The sequence below is a fragment of the Homalodisca vitripennis genome, chromosome 4 (genome assembly GCF_021130785.1).
Source record: "Homalodisca vitripennis isolate AUS2020 chromosome 4, UT_GWSS_2.1, whole genome shotgun sequence".
Classification (NCBI taxonomy): domain Eukaryota; kingdom Metazoa; phylum Arthropoda; class Insecta; order Hemiptera; family Cicadellidae; genus Homalodisca; species Homalodisca vitripennis.
In genome coordinates, this window is record NC_060210.1 from 87,225,801 (window position 1) to 87,249,516 (window position 23,716).

Here is a 23,716-nt window from a genome sequence, read left to right on the forward strand (position 1 = left end):
GGCTGTATAAAGGGTAAACAAAAGAGGGCCCAGACAACTTCCCTGCGGCACTCCTCTCGATTTCCCGAGGGGATGTGAGACTTCGGAACCCATCTTAGTCACCTGTTCTCTGTTTTCTAAATAAGACTTAACCCAGGCAATTGCATCGTCCTGAAAGCCCAGATATTTTAATTTCGCAAGCAGTAATTCATGGCTTATGGAGTCGAAGGCTTGAGAGTAGTCAAGCATAACTACAGAGCTACACCTACCTCTATCCCTCGCCTCAAACACGTGTGCAAACATATTCATCAACGCAGTGCAGGTGCTATGGTTTCTTCTGAATCCTGACTGCAGTTTAGGGAGCAATCGTTCTGCGTTTACGTATTCAACAATTTTTCTAGTTACTAATTTTTCAAAGACTTTCGACATAGCTGGTAGTATAGATATTGGCCTCAGGCCATTGACATCTTTCGGGTTAGGTTTTTTTGACAAAGGGTGAACTATACTTGTTTTCTACTCTTTGGGAAACTCACCAGTTGACAACGATTTGTTCATTAGATGGGTGATAGCACCAATGACATATGGACTGACGGCTTTTATCATTAAAATACTTATGTCATCTACTCCAACTGCCCTGGAGGTGATCTCATTTATAGCAGACTTTACTTCGTCCTCTAATATTATTCTAAAAACAAAATTATTGACCAAGTCCCCATGTGTCTGTCGATAGTAATTGTTTATCAGTTCTTCGTCTGCTTCATAAAAGGATCCCATATTTGAGAAATAGTTATTTATTTCATTCACATTTATATCTGCTGGGAGGTGGTTTTTGCTCTTTTTCTTCACTATATCACTCTGCTTCAGGCACTTTCAAAACCCCATAGAATCCTTACATTCAGTCAGTTTTTCAACAAGGAAATTCTTTTTTTCTTTGCGTACAACACCGTTTAATCTATTTCTAATATTTTTATATTCTATCCAATCACGCTCTTGTTTAGTCTTTGCAAATTATTTTCGTAACTTATTCTTCAATTTTGTTAAGTCAATAATTTCCTTATTTCTCCATGGTGCTTTCTTCTTCGTTATTCTTTTTGTCACCAAGGGTGCCAAAGAATCGAAAATACTTCTCACATTTGAAGCAATAAAACTATTTATACATCTCACCTCCGTCATTTCATAGGTACATTCCCATTTTACTTTGCTCAGCCTGGCTAATGCACCCTCAATGTCAAACTTTGAAAAATCTCTATATGTTACAAACTTGGCAACGGTTTTTTTTTCTACACATTAGACTGCAGTAAATGAGTTTATGGTCAGTAATTTTCATATTCCTGTGATCTAAAATACTCGAAGCATCAATCACCTCACACGTTTCAAGGTGAGTCGCTTTATTTGTTATTATATGATCTATCAGTGTGGATGATGTGGCAGTAACTCGAGTAGGTTCCGTTATGTATTGTACGCTATTTGTTATTTTTAACAGGCGACGGAGATGTTCGAATTCTTGACAGTGACTTGACAACAAATTGATGTTAGTATCACCCAAGCATATGACTGAGTCCACTTCAACTGCGATGTCCACAAACAGTGCCTGAAAGAAGGAGTCGAGGCAGGTGATACTAACACTAGGCGGCCTGTACACTATGGCAACGGCGAGCTTAATACCCCTTATATTATGGACTACAGAGATAAATTCTATGCCTGGATCCACGCTAGGTATATTCTTTCTCTCGAAAGTCAAACCTTCTTGAATGTAAAGAGCCACACCTCCTCCGGCTCCTACTATTCGGTCAGCTCTCAAAAGCGTGTATCCAGGTATCTCGTAATGGTCAGAAGGGGTGCTCGGACTGAGCCAAGTTTCTGATACTCCAAACAAATCCAAATAAAAGTCATCTATAAATGATGACATCTCCTCGAAACCCGTGTTTAAAGAGCGCATATTTAGTGCGCAAAACACAAGCTTCGATCTGCTCGTTTCCCGACTCCGGCGCGTAACCCGACCCCGAGCTCTCCTCCAGGAGTGGAAGAGAGACCGGGTCCGGGCACACCCTCAGAGGCGAGACTACGATTTATTGGCTGACGCTCGCCACCGAGTCCTCCATCACACGGAGACTCGCAGGGATCAGCGCTCCAAACAGAGAACTCAGCCGCGAGACACTCTCCCTGTTAAGGTGTCTTCCATCCCGGGCGAGGTGCCTCCTCGACACCCAGCAGTTGGCCTCCACAAACATGACTCCAAAATTATTACACATCAAGTCAAGTTGAACGTTAAAGTCATGGAGGGCTTTATAGCTAATGTCGGATCGAATAATTATGCTGTTTACGAAAACTTGAATTTGGGAAATTTTTTTTAGTCGTAAACAGAAAATCAGCCATGTCGTGAAGAGCCTCGCGCTTGCCGTGGCCACCGTTGTATCCTGGACCTCCCCTGTAACCTCTCCTCAGATTGTTCGTGCCCACATGAATATGTATAACCGAAAACCTGTGATTCACATACCTCAACAATACTTATTTTAAATCAGTTATTCTAGCGCCTGGGCGACATTCCAGGATCACTTCTTCGCTAAGAGTACTTGGAATAGCGTGTCGAATCATTGAATCACCTAACACTAACACATTCTTAGAACTAGGTTTGTTATCGCCAGTGTCAGTTCGGTTTCGTGTAACAGGGAGAACAGGTGTTGCGGCTACTCCGCTGCTGACACGAACATCTGAGGAGAATGTACCCGCAGGACAATCTATTTGTCCATATATATACACATACACATATACACATACAGTGTACTATGCCTGTGAAATAGCACAGGTGTATATGGAATCAAACAAACACAGAAAATACAAAAAATAATTTTAAAATGTACCAAGTAAACTAGTAAAATATCCCTAATACGAATAATAACAATAGCAAATAATAACAATAATAATTTAGATACCTAATGATAGTGAATAATTCACAACAATTTAGATTGTACTTCATGTATAAGTGATGAAGTTATTTTTAAAATTATCATACATTATTAAGCATATTGTGCACAAGCTGTACACAATTTTCAGCTTTGTGGTTTCCCAGAATACGTTTCCCAACGAGAAAAAATGATGACTACGCACATTTTTCTATTTCACTAATTGACTGTTCAAAAAGAGTGCCGTTCATTAGTCTAGTTTGTGGACCATCAAAACTTCCAGTTTTGTGTTTCTCAGTACTGCAGTAGTGCTGGCATCTTCTGACATATATATGAAAGAAGGGGCTATTTTTATTGACTGCCTTCACGAACTGTTTCATCAGACCTAACTTTATATGCAAAGCTGGTAAGGTAATTCTGTTTCTTTTACAGTTAGAACCTTTTACTTTTTTTTCAGAGGAACCTTTTTTACGTACAATGTTTTTTTTTCATTGATCAATCAGTCGCTCCCTATTGGCCATTCCCTTCTTGTCCAATAGTTTTCTTTGTCCCTATTGTCCCAAAGGCACAAAAAAGGTATATTATATAGCCACCTTGCTGACCAAGAAGAAAATTCACCATCTTTAGGTCCACATATATAACCCAAACGTGTTCTGTATATTTAATTTTTTCCCTGAACAAAGCTGTGTTGTTATATTCTTCTTTTAGTTTAGTGAAATTAGCAATAGGAATGGATACATATTTATTACTATTGTGCAAGAGAATACATTTAAAACTTCGTTTGGAACTATCATTAAATAGGCGCCAGTCTTCAGGAATATACATAGGGAGACCTATTTTTATAAGAAGTCCTTTCACATCGTTACAGAACACAAGATTTTTTTTCTGAATAATAAGAAATTATTTCTTTTTCCCACGTATGATAAAAGTTACTGTTGTCCTTTGTTCATCCAGATTATTTTCACTTAACCTCGAAGATAAAAGTTCAGCAGCTTCCTTTGATAGGTTGATCTCGAACTACATCACCCAGCTCCTTTTGGTTAAAACGTTGAGGATCGGTTGATTCTTCGTCGTAGTCACTATCCTTTGTTGTTTCCAGTTCATAAGAAATTTCAGAAATATTTGGTTCATCGCCTGAGAGTTCTGGTAATTTATGAAATGCACGGATTGGTATTCCGTCCAAGTGAGAAACAGGTCGTCTGGCAGATTCCAAAATAGGATACGTCCACTTACTATGGTTATTACGGTTGATACCTTCAATGTTGACAACACCAAAATAGCAGTCATCAAAGTGGTTTTTACGTTTTCTCCAAAGCATTGGTACACCAAATTTCAAATTCCGTCTTTTTATTTTGATCCACTGTTGTAAACTTCCAGTACAGGGTTTACAAACAAAATGAGGAGACCATGACTTGGCTTGGTCAACAAGTTTAATACCAAAATATTCATTGTACGCTCTTTTTACAAAATCAGTTTTAGTTTTTCGATTTTCCTTTGATGTGTACTCACCACATATGTAGCAAAATACATCAAGATGATTAACCTAACTTTACGGCTTGAACTCATTGTTTTACACAGAACTTTTAACACACTGATTTTAGGTTAGGAAAGGATGGAGGTTAAAAAAATAAGTGTTTTATGTTGTTTACAGTCAGCTGCGAATAAATTTATATTTACTTGTACAGCACATTACGGCATGAAAACTACTTTCAGATTTAGAATCCGCTCTCCAAATATAATTAAAATAACCTTTAAAATTTCATGCACAAAAAATTTGTAACCCAATTTAATAGTGAAACTTTCGTTAATATTCACTATCACGAAATATTTTACTAGCAACTATTGGCCGTAAGTACAAGTTTGTTATCAAGTTACATAAATCACTGTGCCCCTAGACTCACGCTCGGTTATCAGTATTGCGAGGTAGTAGAGTGACTCTACCGGTCTCCACGTTTTGTCATGTAAGAATTACTTTCTTTACAGTACTGAGTCTATCATAACAGTAACAGTCTTTTCTCAAAAAATGTCTAATTTATATTAATGTTTTGTTACAGATTCCTGGTGGTCTCCTAGAACAAATATTTCTGAGTATAGCCTATGTGTATTACTTATATCTACGTACAGTCCAGAAACTACAAAGATTATATACATTATAGAAGAGAGGTCCATTGTTTTAGTTGCTTACGGAATGAGTTTGCCTTTCTGCAACAAGACTATACTATAATTGTGTCGGCTACCCTTTAGGTAGAAAGTATGATGAATGAGTATCTCTATGTAAATTTGTAGAATTTACATAATGGTCAAGTTTTTAAAGTATTTTTAATGCAAGTGCGATGTTTCTTTTAACGAATTTGTCATTTAAACAAATATTTTGTTTCAACACCGTTAGTCAAAGAATGAACGGTGTTAACAATATTAATTATAATTCTACATGATATTGATAGACAACAAATATTTCATAATAGTACCCTTCCAATTTTTCTAAAACTTCTTATTTAAAAGTTGTAAAGAATTAAAATTTATTTTCATTAAATAACGGGGCATATAAAATTGTACTGATGATAAACTTATTTTGTTTAAATTTGCTTCATATGCCTAATTTATAAAAGTTTTAAGAGGACGCGCCTATTTGAACAGTTTGTGAGGTTTAGGATTATTTTAACCCTACATTAATTGATTTAAACTCCAAGTCTTTTTAAAAAATCTCTTTAAGAAAATAAGCTCGCACATTTTTATCTAGTTTATGACAGTTTACAGCTGAATTTCGTGTTTAATGAGTTGATAATAACTTTTATTAAAAATAACAATTTTTACTTTGTATAAAAAAAATATAGCCGATTGAATCAAAATATCATACTGATAGAAATTCCTAAACACAATTAATAGGTAAAATAATGTAATTTTAAGATGTTTGGCACTTAAAAAGTTATATTATTGCATATGTAATGCGTATATACTATGTACAATTTTAAACCTACTATATTGCTTAGGAGAAACCCAAAGTAACATATTTTTAACCTTTTGTGAACAATATTTTTTTTAATTTATGAGCGAACGAAACCGTATAAAAGAGATAATCCGCTTCAGATACAGTTTTATCGGGTACGTAAATTAAAAAGGGGTAAGTTTGCATTTTTATTAAGACAAAAGTTTCAAAATTAAATATTAAAATAATTTGCTTTCATTGCGGGCTTTGAAGAGTGCTTATAGAAATTGTTATTTTATCCGTAAAACCAGTAATATTAGTGTTAATAAGTCTCAGCATGGGTAGTAGGATCATTATTAGAACGTCCTCCAGATTACATATAAAAATGACCTGCTACAAAGGTATAAGAATCCAACCGGGGATTAGTAGTAAAGAAAAGTTCATTCCTAAATTAATATTTTATTAATTTTTTAGCCTTTTATTTTTAGATTATATTAAAGTATCATAAATACATGTTATTTTCACAGATTTCTGACATAAGATGGAGATTTTGGACACTTTTTTGCAATACCCACTGCTCTCAGTTGTAATATTCATTTGTACTGCTACATGGCTTTACAGATATTTTACTTGCCGTGTCTGTAAAAGCAAAGCAAGAATGGATGGGAAAACTGTAATCATAACAGGATGTAATGCAGGTAAGAGAAACTATTTCCCATTTGGAGCCTGGTAATGTAAACTATTTCATAAAAATCTAATGGTGCCTGTGTGTTCGTGTGTGCGTTACTGAATCATGTAAAACTACTTGACCTTCTAAAGGTCACTGGTTAACATATGTGCCACTTATTCCTATTTAAAATCCCTCCGGTCTACGCCCACTGCTGTCTAAAGTTGTGAATAATTCCATTTTGGTCTCTAATTGCACAACAGCAAACACATGCTAATTGAAAGAGCCTGTTAAATGTAATCAACTGTTCTGTGTAAACATTGTTTATTATTTTCAGTTTTTGTTTTACATTTACAATTATTACATTATAATAATTATTGTTTTATGACAACCTATGTTTTATTAATTTAACTAATATTTTCAAAGTGTTTACTCTTATAGTCGTGAAAGCGTAGAGTAAAGCTTGATAGCGACAACATTTCGACCTTATCTGCAACTGCTGATAAACAAATAATAAGAAAACATCATGACAAGAAAATGTTAGTAAGAAATTTCTTTTAGCTATAGATTTTAGCAAATTTAATTATGCAGTGCTTGATTACTAATGTAGTGCAAATACCAAAGTTACTTTTAGTATAAATTTAAAGACCTATAGTTGTCTTTAAAATAATCCATCTTAGTTGTCTTTTGACAGGTCTTTTCTCAGACCTGTGCATGAATATATATTTTCTTGATCGGGGAAACAAGGCAGAATCCACTATGGCCAACAAAACTTAAACCCGAGTAAATTACAATGGCCATAAATATAATTTTTTTTCACACGGAAATATAATTTACTCGAAGTGCTCATACACGTACAAAGCCTACGAAATTACGTGTGAAGCCGCAGGTAAATGCTAGTCAATAAAGTTTGCTTCTCAAGGTTCGACACTAATACTCGAACGTGATCTTTTCTAAATGTATTTTTAATTATTACGCTAAGTGACTATAGAGTAATATTGGATTTCTGTTTTATCTGTAGGAATTGGTAAGGCAACAGCTTTCGATCTTGCGAGGAGGGGGGCCAGAGTGATAATGGCTTGTCGGAACATGGAAAAGGCCACTTTAGTGAGAGGTTTGTAAAAATCTATCTGCTCTTATTAAACCAAAGGTATATTTCCTAAGAGACTAATATATTACCAAACTATTAAACCAAAGGGAAATGTATATAGAGGTTCGTATGGAATCGAACTAGAATGTGAAAGGTTGTGTCCCATCTAACAAGTAAACAAGAAAAAAAGGAAATAGATCAAAATATTTTACAAGTTAGTGCCACCAACTGATCATTAAACATACTTTATATTTTTACAAAAGTAGACCTATATCAATAAAATATTTAGATATATTATACGGTCGACGATTATTATAAAACTGAATAATATGCAATTTGATATTAATCAGTTTATATTATAATGAGCATTTATCCGAAAAATGTTATAAATGATAAAATACCTTTGTTTGTTTTGCTTTCACTCATAAACTATTAAACCGGTTGTACTTAAATTGTACATGGACATTCTTACGTTCCTGAGATGAATATAGGCCCATTCTTATTGCGAAAATTCCTCAGGGCTATGCACCACTGGTATTTAAAGTACCGAAAAATACCATCTTGGTATATTAAGTTAAGAAATATTATTTTAAAGAGCCGGTGTGAAATGTAATCAACTGTTCTGTGTAAACATTGTTTATTATTTTCAGTTTGTTTACATTTATAATGATTACATTACAATATGAGTAATTTCTAAAACATTGTCGTAATAACCATTCTTTTTAAAGCTCTTTTAAAGTTCAGCGATTAAATAAGTAATAATATACCTAAGAAAATGTCCTAAAACATAAAATAGTCAGAATTTGACTCCGAAAACTCCCTTTGAAGCAGTAGGCAAGAACTATGTTACATGAAAGTTCGCTGGACTGTGCTTTGTACAATGTAACTATTTCAACTAATGTACAATTTCTAACTCTAAATGTACTACAATATTAATTGTATTTTTCTATTTATAGAGAAACAAACGGGTAATGTCATTGTTAATACAGTTTTTATTGTATATTTTTATCAAATACTAAATATTAGATCTAAAAGATCATGTACTATCTAACTTTTAGTGTAAGATATGAAGACTGATATAAAACTCATCTTAGTTCACATTTAACAGAAGGGCTTCTATGATCTGTGATATCTATTTTCTTGATCGGATAAGAGACAAAATAAGCTATGGAACAAAGATACTAAGAACAGAGTAAATAAAAATCAACATAAATATACACTTTAACATATTTTCTTGAACGTGGGATGAAGGCGAACTCAATATTGGCGTCGAAAATAAAATTTACTCGAAACAGAAGTGCCCACAAAGGTGCAAAACCTGCGAAATTGCGTGAGAAGCCACGGGTAACTGCTGGTATACAGTAAACATTTATTAATATTTCATTTTCACATGTGACAGAAACACATGTAGCCTATAAAATTGAGCTATATGCTCGAAAGTTTGCATGTAACCTCAGCAAAGCCTGCTACACAACGCGTGGAGTACTCCTGTATTGTTAAATAATTCTACGATGAATACAAGAGAAGTTGAATATTTTACAACTTTCGAAAAATTGTGGATCGTACAAAGTCTAATAGCAGGCTAAAGTTAAAATATATTTGTAATGTTTTGTTAGGATTAATTGAAGAAACCCTTCAAGCTCCAAGTGTTGAGTGTTAATCAAACTTCTACAAAACTAAACTGAAGGTTCGTGAAATTGATTAATTTAGAAATTTTTGATTGCAGACAGCATCATTGAGAGCACAAAGAACACAAATGTTGTAGTGAGACTCCTAGACGTGAGTTTGCTGAGTTCGGTCCGCAAGTTTGCTGAAGAGATCAACCGTACAGAGAGGAGACTAGACGTGCTGATACACAATGCGGGGATGTCTGAGATGGGCAGAAACGTTACTAAGGAAGGCCTTCAGCTCGTCTGGGCCACCAACCACTATGGACCCTTCCTGCTCACTCATCTGTTAATAGGTGAGAAACATACATTTCACCAATTTTAACTTTTAAACGAAACAACAACACATACACAATAGTCAATCAAAGACGATTGATGTGCTGGATCATGGTCTGTAAGTTGGGGGTGAGGTCACAGCTTCTTGGTGGCCAGTGATGAAGTGCTCTGTCAAGAGCTGGTTGGCGGATAATCCAGTCTTGGATTCCTTTAGTTCAATTAGGCACGTATGGATAAGTTTCAATGGGGTGCTGCTCCATCTTGCTGGAATATAAATTGATATGCATCTTTTTTTAAGTTGAGGTAATATCCGCCAATTCTGCAGAATTTCCAGATATGATTTACCAGTTACATTCGCTCCTTCGAATGTAAACTTAGACCAAAAACCAAAAACCTAGGTGAATAACGTTCATGATGGACTGCTTCCCACGAATCCTTAGTGCCACATGTACAAACATTATGCTGATGATGACCATTATGGCTTTCCCGTTCCTGTGAAATGCAGCTTCATTGCTAAAAACTAGTTATTTGTTATTTAACAAGCTATTAAGGACAATCTCAGAGAACTCGATTCATTCACCTCATCAGCTTAAAAAAGGCCTTGAATCATTACAGGCACGAGGGTTTTATTGCTTTCCAAATGGTCAATTGTGACCATTACTCCAAACCAGTTCTCTCACAGCCCGGTGCGGATTTTCTTCTCCTGCGAAAAATGTTTCCTGAACGCGGTCAACATGTTTTGGACTCGTGAATAGCTGTGCGGAACCTTTTCTTAGACACACTCCTATTCTTTATGAATTAATTAAGAGTTTGACCTACTTTGTTCAGAATTCACGCTAAACAATCTGCCGTCGATTTACATCATGGCAGTAAAAATCGATATGACGATCATATGGGCCAACAGTGCTTCTAGCGAACGAATAGACAATCAAATGAATCCTCAGAGATTCCTTAAATCGATAGATGAAACTTAGCTCTCGTTTTCTTCTTTGCAGAGTTCTTGGTTTTCAAACTTGTGGTACGTTTTTTTAATCATCTAGTATTTTTAGAGCAATAAGGATGCTTCGATAATTGTCTTGTAAGACATTCTAAGCTATCGCCTTGTACAAGGTGGTCACATGCCATTGTATTACAACTTTCCTCCCTTTCTTTGCTGACGATTCTATATTTACGTTCCTCAAACATCCTCTCAAGTGAAAACACTCTTCATTCAAGGTATATTTCAGTGTTCTTACTATACATTTCACAAAACAGTTCGGAATGATTGAAACAAATCCACATACACTACAAAAATTAATATAATGGATTTGCTGGGGTTTTTTTAAGTAAAACAATATTAAATACTGTTGTGGAACTTGTTGTACCATTGTGGAACAATTTCATTTTTCGTGTACCCTCTTCAGCTCGTTCACTCTTTTCTGCCAAGAACACATTTCGTTTAAGTTTAAGTGCGGTGGAGAGAGGAAATCTTTACTTATTCAAGGAAAGTCTATTTAACAATTTTTCCATTGATGCAGATGCGGAATAGTTCATTTCTGTAGTGACTATCAATGACAAAAAATAGTGTATACTATTAAAACTTCACATTAAAAAAAAATTATTTTTATTATTTTTATTTTTTGAAATTTTTAAAGAAAGTGGGAACATACTTACTTTAAAGTGGCCTCATCATGTAAACAAACCATGTTAATAAGCCTAGTAGGTTTTGCTCAGAAGTTAAATGAATTGTGTATTGTTTTTGCATTTTAACGCATATAAAACCGCGTAGAAGATTCTATGTCTAGTCGTTAATTTTAATACGCTAAAGGCTGTCTACTAAGCATACGTGTACTCATATCTGAGATACGGGGTGATGTTTTTGGGGCAACTCTGTAGACTCACACACAATTTTTAAAACTAAAAAAACAGTAACTAGAATTATGTTTAAGTTACAGTATAATGAATCATGTAAACAAATTTTCTAAAACTATGAAATTTCAAGTCTGCTTTGCATTTACATTTACGAACTATTAAAATTGTATAGATCGAATATACAAGTACCACTCACAGTAACCAAGTCACTCCTCATTACCGGCTAAGACACGTCAACTCACATTATCCAATCCACCATTCAACCTTGTATGAACGGGGAGCATTTTATTCTTCGCCAACATTATATAATAAACTCTCTATTAATTTAAAAGTGGAAAAATTATATCCAAATTCAGAATTATCCTAAAGCAGCATCTTTATATTACAGCCCAGGTATATTACGGTGTTTCTGATTTTTTTTAATGGGACTTAAATTATTTTGATATTTTTCATTACAGGGATGTATGTGTTTATATTGTACATTACATGAATGAATTTGAATTAATTAATTGATTTTAATGTAGATTAACATAATTTATATAACAAATTGGCGTGGCATATGTTTATCCAAGCTTAAGCTTCGCATGATGTAAACTAAAATTACTAATAAATAAATTAAATCAAGAAGAATAAATTACAAATTACTATCTCCTTACAAAAATAGCTTAAATACTCATAAATTAATTTATAAACTATGTTTTTAGATCTACTAAGGAAAACCAGAAACAGCAGAGTTGTAGTTGTTTCATCAGCCCTACACAGGCGAGGATGGGTTGACCCAAGAAATCCAAATCCAGTGGAGGAAATAGATGGATGGACACTGTATTACACAACCAAGTTTGCTAACGTGATCTTTGCAAATGAGCTAGCTCGGCGATTAGAAGGAACAGGTGACTCAAGAGTTTTTGTACATCTTTCTATAACTTATTGTATGTACTTAGAAAAATATAAAGATTCGGTTGATTGGAATAATACAGATTTTGGTGATTATCCTATGCAAATTTTATTGAATATATGAAGCTGAAATTGCCAAATCTAAAGTAGGAAATACTGAATAATGTATTTGATCACTAATAAATGGAATGTTTAGAATTTCTTTCTTTAAATTTATATCTTTTCTGTAAAAAAACTATTTATTATATAAATAATAATATAATTAAATACATTTAAATATATATAAGCTTTTTCATAACATTTAAATATTTATATAATTTTTTTTAATTTTATAAACAAATTTTATAGTTCTTCCAGTATTTTAGCGATATTGAGAGAGCAAAATATACAAATGTTGGTCCAATTACCAATGAACCATGGTCTTACAAACCATGTAAGAAACTGAATTTAATATTAATTTAAAGATAATCCTTGTAAATAACAATTATACTTTTTTACTGATACTTTAACAAAACAAGATGGTCAAGCATATATTGCAACATATAATGTCATACTAATTCTTAACTTCATACAGTTTTTCTTTTCAAAAATTAAACTAAAATATATGATAAATTGATAGAGGTAATTGAAAACTGTGGTCAATTAAGCACAAATTAAGGAAGCATTTGTTATTCTAAGGTTGATGTTGTTTCTAAAATTTAAAATGGATTTAAATTGAAATTTAAGTTTGAAAGTTATCTCATTATGTCTTTTAAAAATGTATATATTCCGATTAATAAAGGTGAATTTTGGATTAGTTTTATAGGAGCTGAAAATTATTATGCGATATGAAAAACAAAAACCCAGAAAGGTATTTCTGCACCTACTTATTCATTTGATATAAGAATTATATATCAAAATATATTCAATCCTAAACATGTTATAGTTGGTTTTCAAACAAATACACAGAGAAATCAACAAAACAATCTATGAAAATTTTCTAAAATCTAACTTTAAAATGAAACTTTAAATGTATACAATATAAGAGTAAACTTTTATGATTGTTAATATCCAGATTTCAAACATTTAAAATATGATACAATATTTAAACACTTCATGTGGATTTTTCAGAATTATGTATCAAGATTTTAAGATAGTTGACTCTAAAAATATATAAATGTATTACAATCCAAAAGACTTTGTAGATAATAAACCAATATGTGTTGTTTATACAACTAAACAATTGAGCAATACTTTTGATTCAAAGATTGATATATGGACTTTTAGAATGCTGTAACAAATAAAATTTATTATATTTTAGTTGTTCTAAACAGAAATATTTAGTGTACATGCTGTGATCGAACATAGTATTACAGAAATTTAATAATTTGTAACATTAATATTATTTTCTTTCATGCTTTCTAAAACTTCAAAAATATATTGTTTAGCTATTGAAAAATCTCGTCTTCTACCATAATAATCTTTATGTGATCATAAATATCCTAAATAGTCATACAATAAAATGAAACCATTTTTATTGGTTTCAGTTATAGAAATATACGCATAGAAATTTCAGTAATACATTCAACCAATCTGCCTAGAAGATTACACAATGGACACAAGGATCAAACAAACTTTGTTATCAAGTTTAGATCAAAGAATGAAAATTTTAGATTATCTTATGATAATTTCGAAGATATCAATATTTTATTTAAAGAAATTATCACTTTTGTTCGTTAAAATAAACATATTGTTATGTTTGATTGTTTGGATATACAAATTTATTATGATTTTAAATCTGAAGTATTTGATGATTTAGCCTATAGTCTATTTAGAAAAAAAAGATATGAAGAAATTTGTACTTAAAACACTCTGCATTTTTATTCTTTAATTAATAAACTAAATTATACAACTTATCACTTACTCCTTTTTGACATTATATTGTTACATAAAAATGTTGTGTTACTAAATGGACTTTTTACAATTGAAAATTTTTTTATTTTTACAATTACTGTACAACTATAAGGTATTATAGTGAATTTTAAAAATATATTTTTAAATGTTACGTAAAGGTTTAAGTAAAATGTTACAATTACAGATAAAGAATGTGTTGATAATAATTTTGTAGAATAAATATTTTTCACTAGATTTATGAATTGTGGAATAAATTTCATATATTATGTTGTATTTTGATCAAAACATAATTTGTATTTATTTTTGAAAGATTTTAACATTTCAATCATAACTTTTATTTATTCAAGACAGATTTTAGATTTATTTTTTTCGAGTATATATTGTTTTATCAATATACTTTTTGAATATTTTATATTAGAAGCAAACGAATTTAATTTCTATTATTTGTACAATAAAATAGCTGAGACTTTCTGTTAGTTCCTATAGTTAATGTATGGAAATTTGACAGAGCTTTTACATTGTTTTTCTATTGTCACCCAAAGTGGTCCAGGAACCCCATATTATTATGTACTTTTATATATTGTACGTTTTAATTTTAATTTTAGTATCTCGCTTATTTTCTTAGACTTAATCATTACAATTATTTAACTTTTTCCAGAAGTCACTGTCAACTCTTTACATCCTGGGTTGATATACACAAACATTTTTAACCCATGCTCGTACTGGACTCACATACTCCTAACGCTTATGAGACCTTATACAATGGTAAGTTCAACATTTTAATAATTTTCAGTTTGTTATATTATTGAATTATTTATAAATGTACAAATGAAAATAACAACAAAAATATCGGATACAAAGCAATATACTGATGTTCCTAAATTTATTTTTAATTTTGTGAACACCTTATTTTTCTACGCTAGGACACTTTCCACCAGCAATTCAATAGACTAAAGTTGGCATTATATAGATGTAATAAATGTATTTACTTTAAAACTGAGGCGGATGTTTTATAATAATCCGTTAAATAATGGAAACCTTTAGACTTTTTTCAAGTTCATACCGAGCGGTGTTTAATCCATTTGATATGTCATCCAGCAGTGAAAACACTTTCATAGACACTGAGTGTGAGAATCTCAGTTTATAATCAAACTAATAAATACTTCAATTTTTATAATTAATAGCGTTTTTAGTGACTAGCAAAATTATAATAGAAAAGAACAAAGCTACAGTAAAACATTAAACTATGAATAAACTTGTTATTGTACATTTATATATCATTGAAATATAATGTGTCTTTCAAACCGTCTCAGCCGCTCCACTATTTTCTAAAGATGGTGCATGAAGTCACGTAATACCGTGACTGTGATGAATGCACTTTACTATTACTATTCTGGGTGTGCTAAGTCAATACATGACTTGTCACAGTGAAGGTGGAAATTCGGTCTGTATAGATTGTTATTTAAGAGTAGAATTACATTTTCCTCCGAGGTCTTTTAATACATTTTAGTAAAAATATCTACATGAATACTATGTAGATATTATGTATTATTATTATTGCTCAGATCAGTACTTCAAAAGTTAAAATTCTTCATGGAATTATTACAATTTTTGCTATATTTTCCCGTGGTTTCCGAGAAGGTAGTGTTATGAATAAAACATTTCAATAAAATTTAGTTAAGTAGGTACATCGGTTATTAGTTGGGGTTTTTATGAATACTTTGATACTTTTCCTGAAAATATATAAATATAAAACTTTTACCTCTCTAGGGGAAATTAAAAGTATTCAAAATAGTCCCTTTGGATAATTTGTAACTAAAACAATAAAAAAGGCTGACAAAATGAATTATTTTTCAGATTGTATTTTAGTTGTGGTTATTAAGTGATGGACATGCTTTTTTCAATTTAGGTAAGTTGCATGTTTTGTTGTATAAGAAAATTATGTACTCAAATTCAGTATTTTGTTACGTATGTACGGTAAATTTTACATATCCTTACCTTTAGCTGGTTATTATGCAGGCTTGATTTCAGCACGACTTAGATCAGTACTTCAAAATTTAAAATTCTTCGTGGAATTATTAAAAATTTTGCTACATTTTCCCTGGTTTCCGAGAAGGTAGTGCTATAAATAAAACATTTAGTAAAATATGCCAACCGAAAACCAGTGGCGCTATTTTTCACAATAGTAAAAATGTTTTATCATCCAACATCTTAGCTCGGAAATCATTGAGCAAATATGGATTAATTCTGACTGTGTTTCTAATTTTTAAATTGAAAAATTGCTTCTATTCTACAGAAGATATTAAAGTAAATTAGGTAATAGATTAACTCACAGCTAGCCCATCTCTTTCAAATATTTAGAATAATAACCTTTTGTAGTACTTCAAGATAATCCTTTATTACTCATTATAATGCTTTACGTAATGAAGGTCGAACTAGTCATAAAATGGGCCGAAATGGGAGAGCAATATGAGCCTCAGAAGTGATGACGCATCCATGAGTTTAATGGTTCCCTAGAGTATTAACTTTATCCTAATAAAATGCAAAAGTACCTTTGTTTGTTTGTTTTGCTCTCACGCTTAAAAGTACCGTATTCATCTGTTTGTACTGATATATTACATACACATTTCTAGAGTCCCTGGAATGAGTATAGTTTTATTCTTATGTCACAAATCCCTCTGGACTACGCCCCACTGGCCACTAAAGCAGTGAAAAATCCTATCTTGGTCTCTAAAGTTGCGAAATATTAATTATGAGAGCGTATTAAATGTAATCAACTGTTTTGTGTAACATTATTTTATGACAGCACAACCACATGTTTTCATTAATTTAATATTAATAAATACATGGATGTATTTAGACGGAAGAGCAAGGGGCCCAGACCACTATACATCTCGCAGTGTCTGACGAGGTGCAGGGAGTCTCTGGAAAATATTTTTCAAACTGTAAGGTATGTTGAACATGAACATACAGTATGATACGAGTATGCATCATATTCATTCGTGCAGTAATTATAAAAGATTTTTCAGAAAAGATAAAACAAAACTACGCTAGTTAACTTTATTGAAGGAGATTTAAAGTCACATAGCCATTGGTTTATTAAACTGATACTTTATTTTATTGTAAGTACTACTTTACTGTAGTAATTGTTTGTATTTTTGCGTAACAAGCAATTAATATAGTGCTTTTTTACAATTTTTTAACACTTTTGTCCTAATTTAATAACATTATGGACTAGCTCATTGTTATTTTACCCAGTAGTTAAAAGTTTATTGACAAGTTTTCTTTGCCAGTAGCTCATCTTAAGATTAAGTTTTAAAACATGTTCTCAAATAGGCTTTGTTTCATTACTTTCTATGAAAACAGTCAATATTCTGTTTTTGACATAAATAAAAACATTTTGAATTAAAATTAAAGTAATATATTATAAGTTATACATTTATTGAGGGCAAAGTATTTTATGAACCAGCTCACTGTTCGTTTAATAAATTATTAAAAAATTAACCATGTATGCGAAATATAAAACATAAATCTAAACATAGTACAAACAATAGTAGGTGTTTCATTTAATGTGGAATTGCCATGAGAAATCCTGATGGTCGAATATTATAACAATTATTTTAATAATTATTTGCTTAACTATAATTGTCTATAATTGTTTTTAAATGCTAAGTTTTACTTACCAAGTGTGATTGAAACAACAGGAGGTTTCTCCAGCGAAGGAGACTTTAGATGTGGGATTGGCCAAGAAATTCTGGGAAGCGAGTGTAGATGTCGTCCAGTTAAAATCTACTGACCCCAAGATATAACGGACACTAGCCATATTATTAATATAATGATGCTTTAGTGAGCAATACATGTTTTTTATATTTAATTACATTTATAATTACTGTAAATATATTTATAATGTTTCGTATTAATTTATACTCGTATATAAAAAAATTAAGGTTTGCTTATGACACAACCGGTTTGTTACTTGATAGAAAAGGTTAAAAGTTATATATTGTTAGAATGTAATAAAACCGGTACAAGTCTGTACAATCTGCAAGAGATCCTTACTCATCATTATATCCTATCCCTGATTAATATACCTGGACTGGTTGTGTGTATACTCGTACTACACTTTGTAACTTGTGTACAGAATAAAAATATTAATTTTTTAAGAGAGTCCGATTCCCTTTTAAGCCTTTTTTGGTCAACCTCGTGAGTCACCGTTCTGTGCGAGGATATAAGGATATTATCAAACAGAATAATATGCGTTTAATAGGTAATTGGTCTTCCGATTATATGTTAGTTTGGTTATTTAAACGCATATGTGGCAGAAACGGCCAAGTACAATATAACTGAATCGTAAAAGGTAAGGGCTCTGTGGTGTAGTGGTAGTACAACCACCTGGCAAGTGTGAGATCCGGGTTCGGGTCAAGGCGAAGCAAGTACTTTTTGTGATTTAATGTTTGTTGAAATTAAATTGGGCTATTGCCATTTATACACATTTAATAAATGCAAACAGAATAATAGGTAGAGTCGATACAGTACAAGGTCGGTGGTACTGATAAAAAGTGCTACGGTCACAGACAGGATTTGGACCTGCGCTATCTCAAACTAAAATCCAAAATCCGTCCTAGACAGCTCGTCCATCGGCACTCACAAAGGTACATCTAAAATTATAATATTCCTTAGTAAAGGTAGGTGTGTGTGTGGGGGGATTGCAGGACACTTTAGGAGACAACAGAAAATGTCAATGTTCTAATCTGTGCTACTTGATCGAAAAAGCCAAAAATGTTGTTAAATTTCTCAAAATTGTATAAAATTTGTTACAAATGAGTCAAAATTCTGTCATAAATAATGCCCTTAACAGAATATAAATTATTTTTAAAATTAATAAATTGAGTTACAAATTATTTAAACAAAATACTAACAAAAATTGATTTTGATCTTCTTTCTTCGATTTTCTTGTTCCTTATTTACAATCTCAAAGATATAAAATGAAAAGTTTTATTCAACGTATGTTAATAGAGAATAAAAATATTAAAGAACAAATAACTGTAGGGTGTTAATATGAGAGAAAATACATTAACAATGAACGTAAAACTACTAAAATACCCTATTAAAGCTGATCATATTTTTAATGTTGATATTATTTCTAATCTATTACAAAAGTTGAAAATTTTTAAGAAAATAAACACCTAAATAAGGGACTGTTTGTAAAAAGATGAATTCAAACGGTATTGAGATTGAATAATCACGATTTTTAAATAGTAAAGCATGTATGGAATTAACTGGAGAATTAACAGTAAACATGCCCGTATAAACTTATTATTATTTTATTTATGGTATTTGAAAACCAACGTTTCATCCTGAACGAGTTAAACATGCATATTACATATTAAACAATAGTAATAATGAATCATCATCATTATCTATATATTTTAAATAAATTATTAGTTATCTTAAGATTAAGAAAATAAAGACATGATTGATTGATAAATAAAGAATCTTAAATGATTTTATCAAAAGGTAATTTAAATATCTCCTTGTTTTAAGTCAGAATACAAAAGTTTATAATAATTTTTAACCAATTTTTGCTCCTTACTATTCAATCTTAACATTAGAGAATATGATTTATTTAGCTGATAAAAATACTATCTTTATGCATGTTTTAAGGGTGCATTAAATTTACCCCTTATTTTTTAAACAAAATACAGATATGTTGACTTTGTAAAATTGTATTAGAACATTTTAGTTTGTGTTTTAAGCCTTTATTCATTATTAACAAGTGCGCTAGTTTGAACCTTTAAAGGAGGTCGAGAAACGGACTTATAATATGCCCGTTTTATAACACGACTTTTGGGCACGATAACTGCCCCAACAAAACCTAAACAAGATGAAACTTAGTAAATTTAATCTTATAAATATGTCGGCTAAGTTCTTTAACCAACTTGGTACGCTATTTCGCTCCCATATTCGTTCTGGAATGCTTGCAAAATGTTCTAAACGTTTTGTAATAAACAATGTTTTGGTATCTAGAACGGCTGTCGAAAATACTCGTACTTACAAATACCATTTATGTTTGAGGACTGGTTCAAAGTATTGAATAGTCAAAGGTCTCATCTACAAACGCCTTAATAATCATATTGAAGAATATAATAATCCATAGAAAAGTTACATTTGCGATTTATTCTTACATAAATAGTTCTGAAAAATAAAAATTGTTATAATTATATATTTCTCTTGACAAAGTCGTAAGATTTCGTAAAATAATCATTATGACTTAACATAATAATATAATACACATTAGGAAAAAATGGACATAAAATGTCTGTTGTTTGTTTTCTCAATGTTTCCAAAAATGTGTTAATTTTTATAGTTACACCCATTTTGGAAAACTGTAGGAATCATCTTCTGCCATTCGATTGAGACTGATTCGTAAATACCCCTCACGGAATTATTAAAATACTTTTATTGTATATTCATGAGTTAGTAAAAAAACTTAAAAATTGTATCCTATTAAATTAATTTCACCACCAAGCTCACGATGATTTAGAATGTACACGTAAATTTGAGTCTTGGTTTTTCTGAGTAAGAGCCAATTGTTAGACAGGCCGAAACAATGTCAAGCCCAAAAACACTGACAGCGAGAGACTGGTTCACTTCCACTACCACGACTCCGTGGAGAAAGTGGGACTCTAGTTCAGTTTTGTTCCGGCGCCGGCTGTTGCGCACTAGATAGCAGAGGCGGAAACTTCGTAAGTAATATTTACATCTTAAGATATCTCTAATTTGATTAAAAGCTTATTATTGTCAAACAAGTCGAAGTCTTAAATTTAAAATGTGGAACAAACTCAAGTTCTAAAACCAAACAGTCAAACTAGCATTAAATTAAATTTAGTTGATGAATTATGTCCATTTTCGTTTCTTGGTAATTAAATCCGTCTTGCCATAGACTAAAAATTTTTAAATTTGTGAAGATACAAAGGTTAAAACAGTAATTAAAAATACTTAGGTTTCTATGTATATCTATAGTATTATATGGATTAAACTCTAATGGTGTGTGTGTGTGTGTTTTGTACTGAATAATATAAAAGCTACTGGACCGCTTGTACTGAAATTTTACATGGACGTTCTCAGGATCCTTGGTTAATATATAGGTCTATATCCCTTCCATTGTCAAAAAAATTTCAAACAAAGAATATAGGTCTATTTCTATTTTGAAAATCCCTCAGAACTGCGCCCCACTGGTTTTTAAAACTCTTAACACTCCATTATCCATTATATTTATGGACTCGACTTAATCAGTAATCGCCTGTCGAAAATGGGCTCCACTCGGGCCTAAAATATGTAATATTTTTAGAGAAATTCCATAAATTTCAAAGGTAAAAGGTAGGTATGATTCTGGGCCCTATCTTTAAAGTTAATTCTAATATTGATTAAGAGATTGGAATATATGTATTTGTTACATTTTTCAGGATGTGTGTACCGGACGCAAGCGAAACCCTTGCCCCCGTACCCTATGCACTGTATCATCCACCAGCAGGGGGCCAGTTGATGCCGGAAATTCCGTGGCCAACTTTCTTCCCCCACTCGTGATAAAAAAATTAAAAGTTAGCCACTTCCGAAATTGTCACTGTTTCGAGTAAAACTGCACACAGGAAACTCCTCTCTGTTTTTTCCAGACAGAAATGAACTCGTTAACAGTGCTCCAAAAAAATTCGAATTTCCCGTTGGATTAAATAATTCTTCTTTAAAATAAGCCGTTTTTGCTCTTATTATACCATTGCTTAAAATGTTCCTGAAAATCAAGTAGTATTTTTAATCGATCATAAAATGGTTGTGTTTTGAAAGCTTATCAAACGTGTTTGGTAAATCATTACAGCCAGCATTTACTTCTTGTAGGCTGAGGACATGGTATCATATCTGAGCCACCACCAGCCAATACAACACCTTCATGTCCAATTACGTGTTATTAGAGTCCAAACTGCGTAGTGAAGTGAATGAGAGACGTATCATAACAATAATAGAGTAGTGGTTAGTAATTCCTAGTAAAACGTCTGAAGTAATAAAGTCATAACTATCATGGTTTAAGAAGATCTGGTCAATACGTGTCAAGGCATGCGTAGTAACCCGTGTTTGTTTGTTTAACAGTTGATTAGTCCGGCTTTGTACATTATGTTTAGATAACTGTCTTGCTGAGCGTAATTTATTGTACTATCTAAGATATCAGTGTTTATCAACAGTGAATATATAGGAAGTTTTATTTGCCAGTTTGAAGTAATAAAATTCTAAATCAAATAAGATAATTGTCAGTCAATCTCTGGGCTGCGGTAGATAGCTAATATGTCAAAACGTCGGCCGTCAAAGTCAAAGTTGTAGTCCAGTTGCTTCCCCTAGTTTAATTTTTTGCATAGTTTTGTTATCAAGTACACCACCGTACCGTCACATCTGTTCCAGTTGTCAGTCGTACAAAACACCTCGTATCCATCTATATTAGTAAAAGTCTTGTCTGATTCAATGTATGATTCTGTAAAAACAATGATATCGTGAAAGATTTCCAAACTTTGGATTAGTATTAGTGCCTGGTCGATATGTTTATAATTACTACGTGTATTTATATATTTGTTCCGTTACGAAAACATTCAGTCCGTTTAGTATAACGGTGAACTACTCACAATAAACTTGTCCGTGGCCGTCAAGCGCAAGAAACACGTCTCTATCCAACCGCAGTAACACTCTGAGCGCTGGGCCAAAAACCGCGTCGTTTAATTTTACTGGTCCCTGTATACACAATTTAATTGTAATTTATTAAATTTTATTTGCAATCACGAATAATACAAATTTTAACAATGACTGATTAATAAATGTATACAAATTAATAGTACAAAAATAGAAATAGAATAAGTTATTTAATAATTCTTTTTAGACACTGTCGATGTTTTAACACTCATTGTGTTTTCTGTGTTATAAATACAATGATTAGATACACCTCCCTTATTTCTGTATCAACATTATAAACCTCTTTGAGTATCTTATATTAACTAGATAATTTTATACCACTGATACACTTTCTCTCTTCTGGAGATTATATGGCGTTTATCCACAAACAATATATTAACTTGTTCAGAGTTTTCTCTTACGCCAAGTACACATACAGAAATATACACACGTAACATGATACCTTACGAGTATATAATTAAAAGTGTGACAGGTTATAGTTATATATTGGTTATTTTTAGAACAAGATGCTTTGTGATTATATTTTTTTTTAATAAATAATAATTTATAACATTCTGTTCTATATAACAGATATTTATATCATCGTCATTAAAAACTGACTTATTAAATAATAAAGTACGATAACTTTTGTAATATGTTAAATTTAACTTGGCTATTTTGAACATGAAGTGTAATAAAATTACTAATAATGATGCATAAAAACATACATTTAAGAATTATCGTACTGCCCATTAATTGTCTCCTCGTTATTCAATGATTTAATATCATGTTTGGTGTTCTCACTCATAACTAAATTCATACAACAAACATTCATCTCCATATAATAACTATTATTAATAA

The 23,716-nt window shown here is 31.7% G+C and overlaps 1 protein-coding gene across 3 annotated transcripts in view; it reads left to right on the forward strand.

The window, feature by feature from the left end:
• The window catches only part of LOC124359702 (retinol dehydrogenase 14-like), a 26,124-nt gene extending 4,228 nt beyond the window's left edge, over positions 1 to 21,896 (forward strand). Inside the window, exons 2-10 of one of the 3 annotated variants that reach the window (XR_006922183.1) lie at positions 4,937 to 5,126; positions 6,336 to 6,506; positions 7,497 to 7,589; positions 9,292 to 9,528; positions 12,064 to 12,249; positions 14,805 to 14,911; positions 17,007 to 17,096; positions 20,744 to 20,892; positions 21,613 to 21,896. Coding sequence is in view for 2 of the 3 variants with exons in the window: in XM_046812652.1 (XP_046668608.1) it covers positions 6,350 to 6,506; positions 7,497 to 7,589; positions 9,292 to 9,528; positions 12,064 to 12,249; positions 14,805 to 14,911; positions 17,007 to 17,096; positions 20,748 to 20,876 (999 nt within the window). In the remaining variant the exon portion in view is untranslated. Of the gene's footprint in view, positions 1 to 4,936; positions 5,127 to 6,335; positions 6,507 to 7,496; positions 7,590 to 9,291; positions 9,529 to 12,063; positions 12,250 to 14,804; positions 14,912 to 17,006; positions 17,097 to 17,850; positions 18,310 to 20,743; positions 20,893 to 21,612 lie in introns of those variants that run through there. The other 2 variants (XM_046812652.1, XM_046812653.1) reach the window with 2 other exon arrangements.
• Positions 21,897 to 23,716: the final 1,820 nt, after the last annotated feature.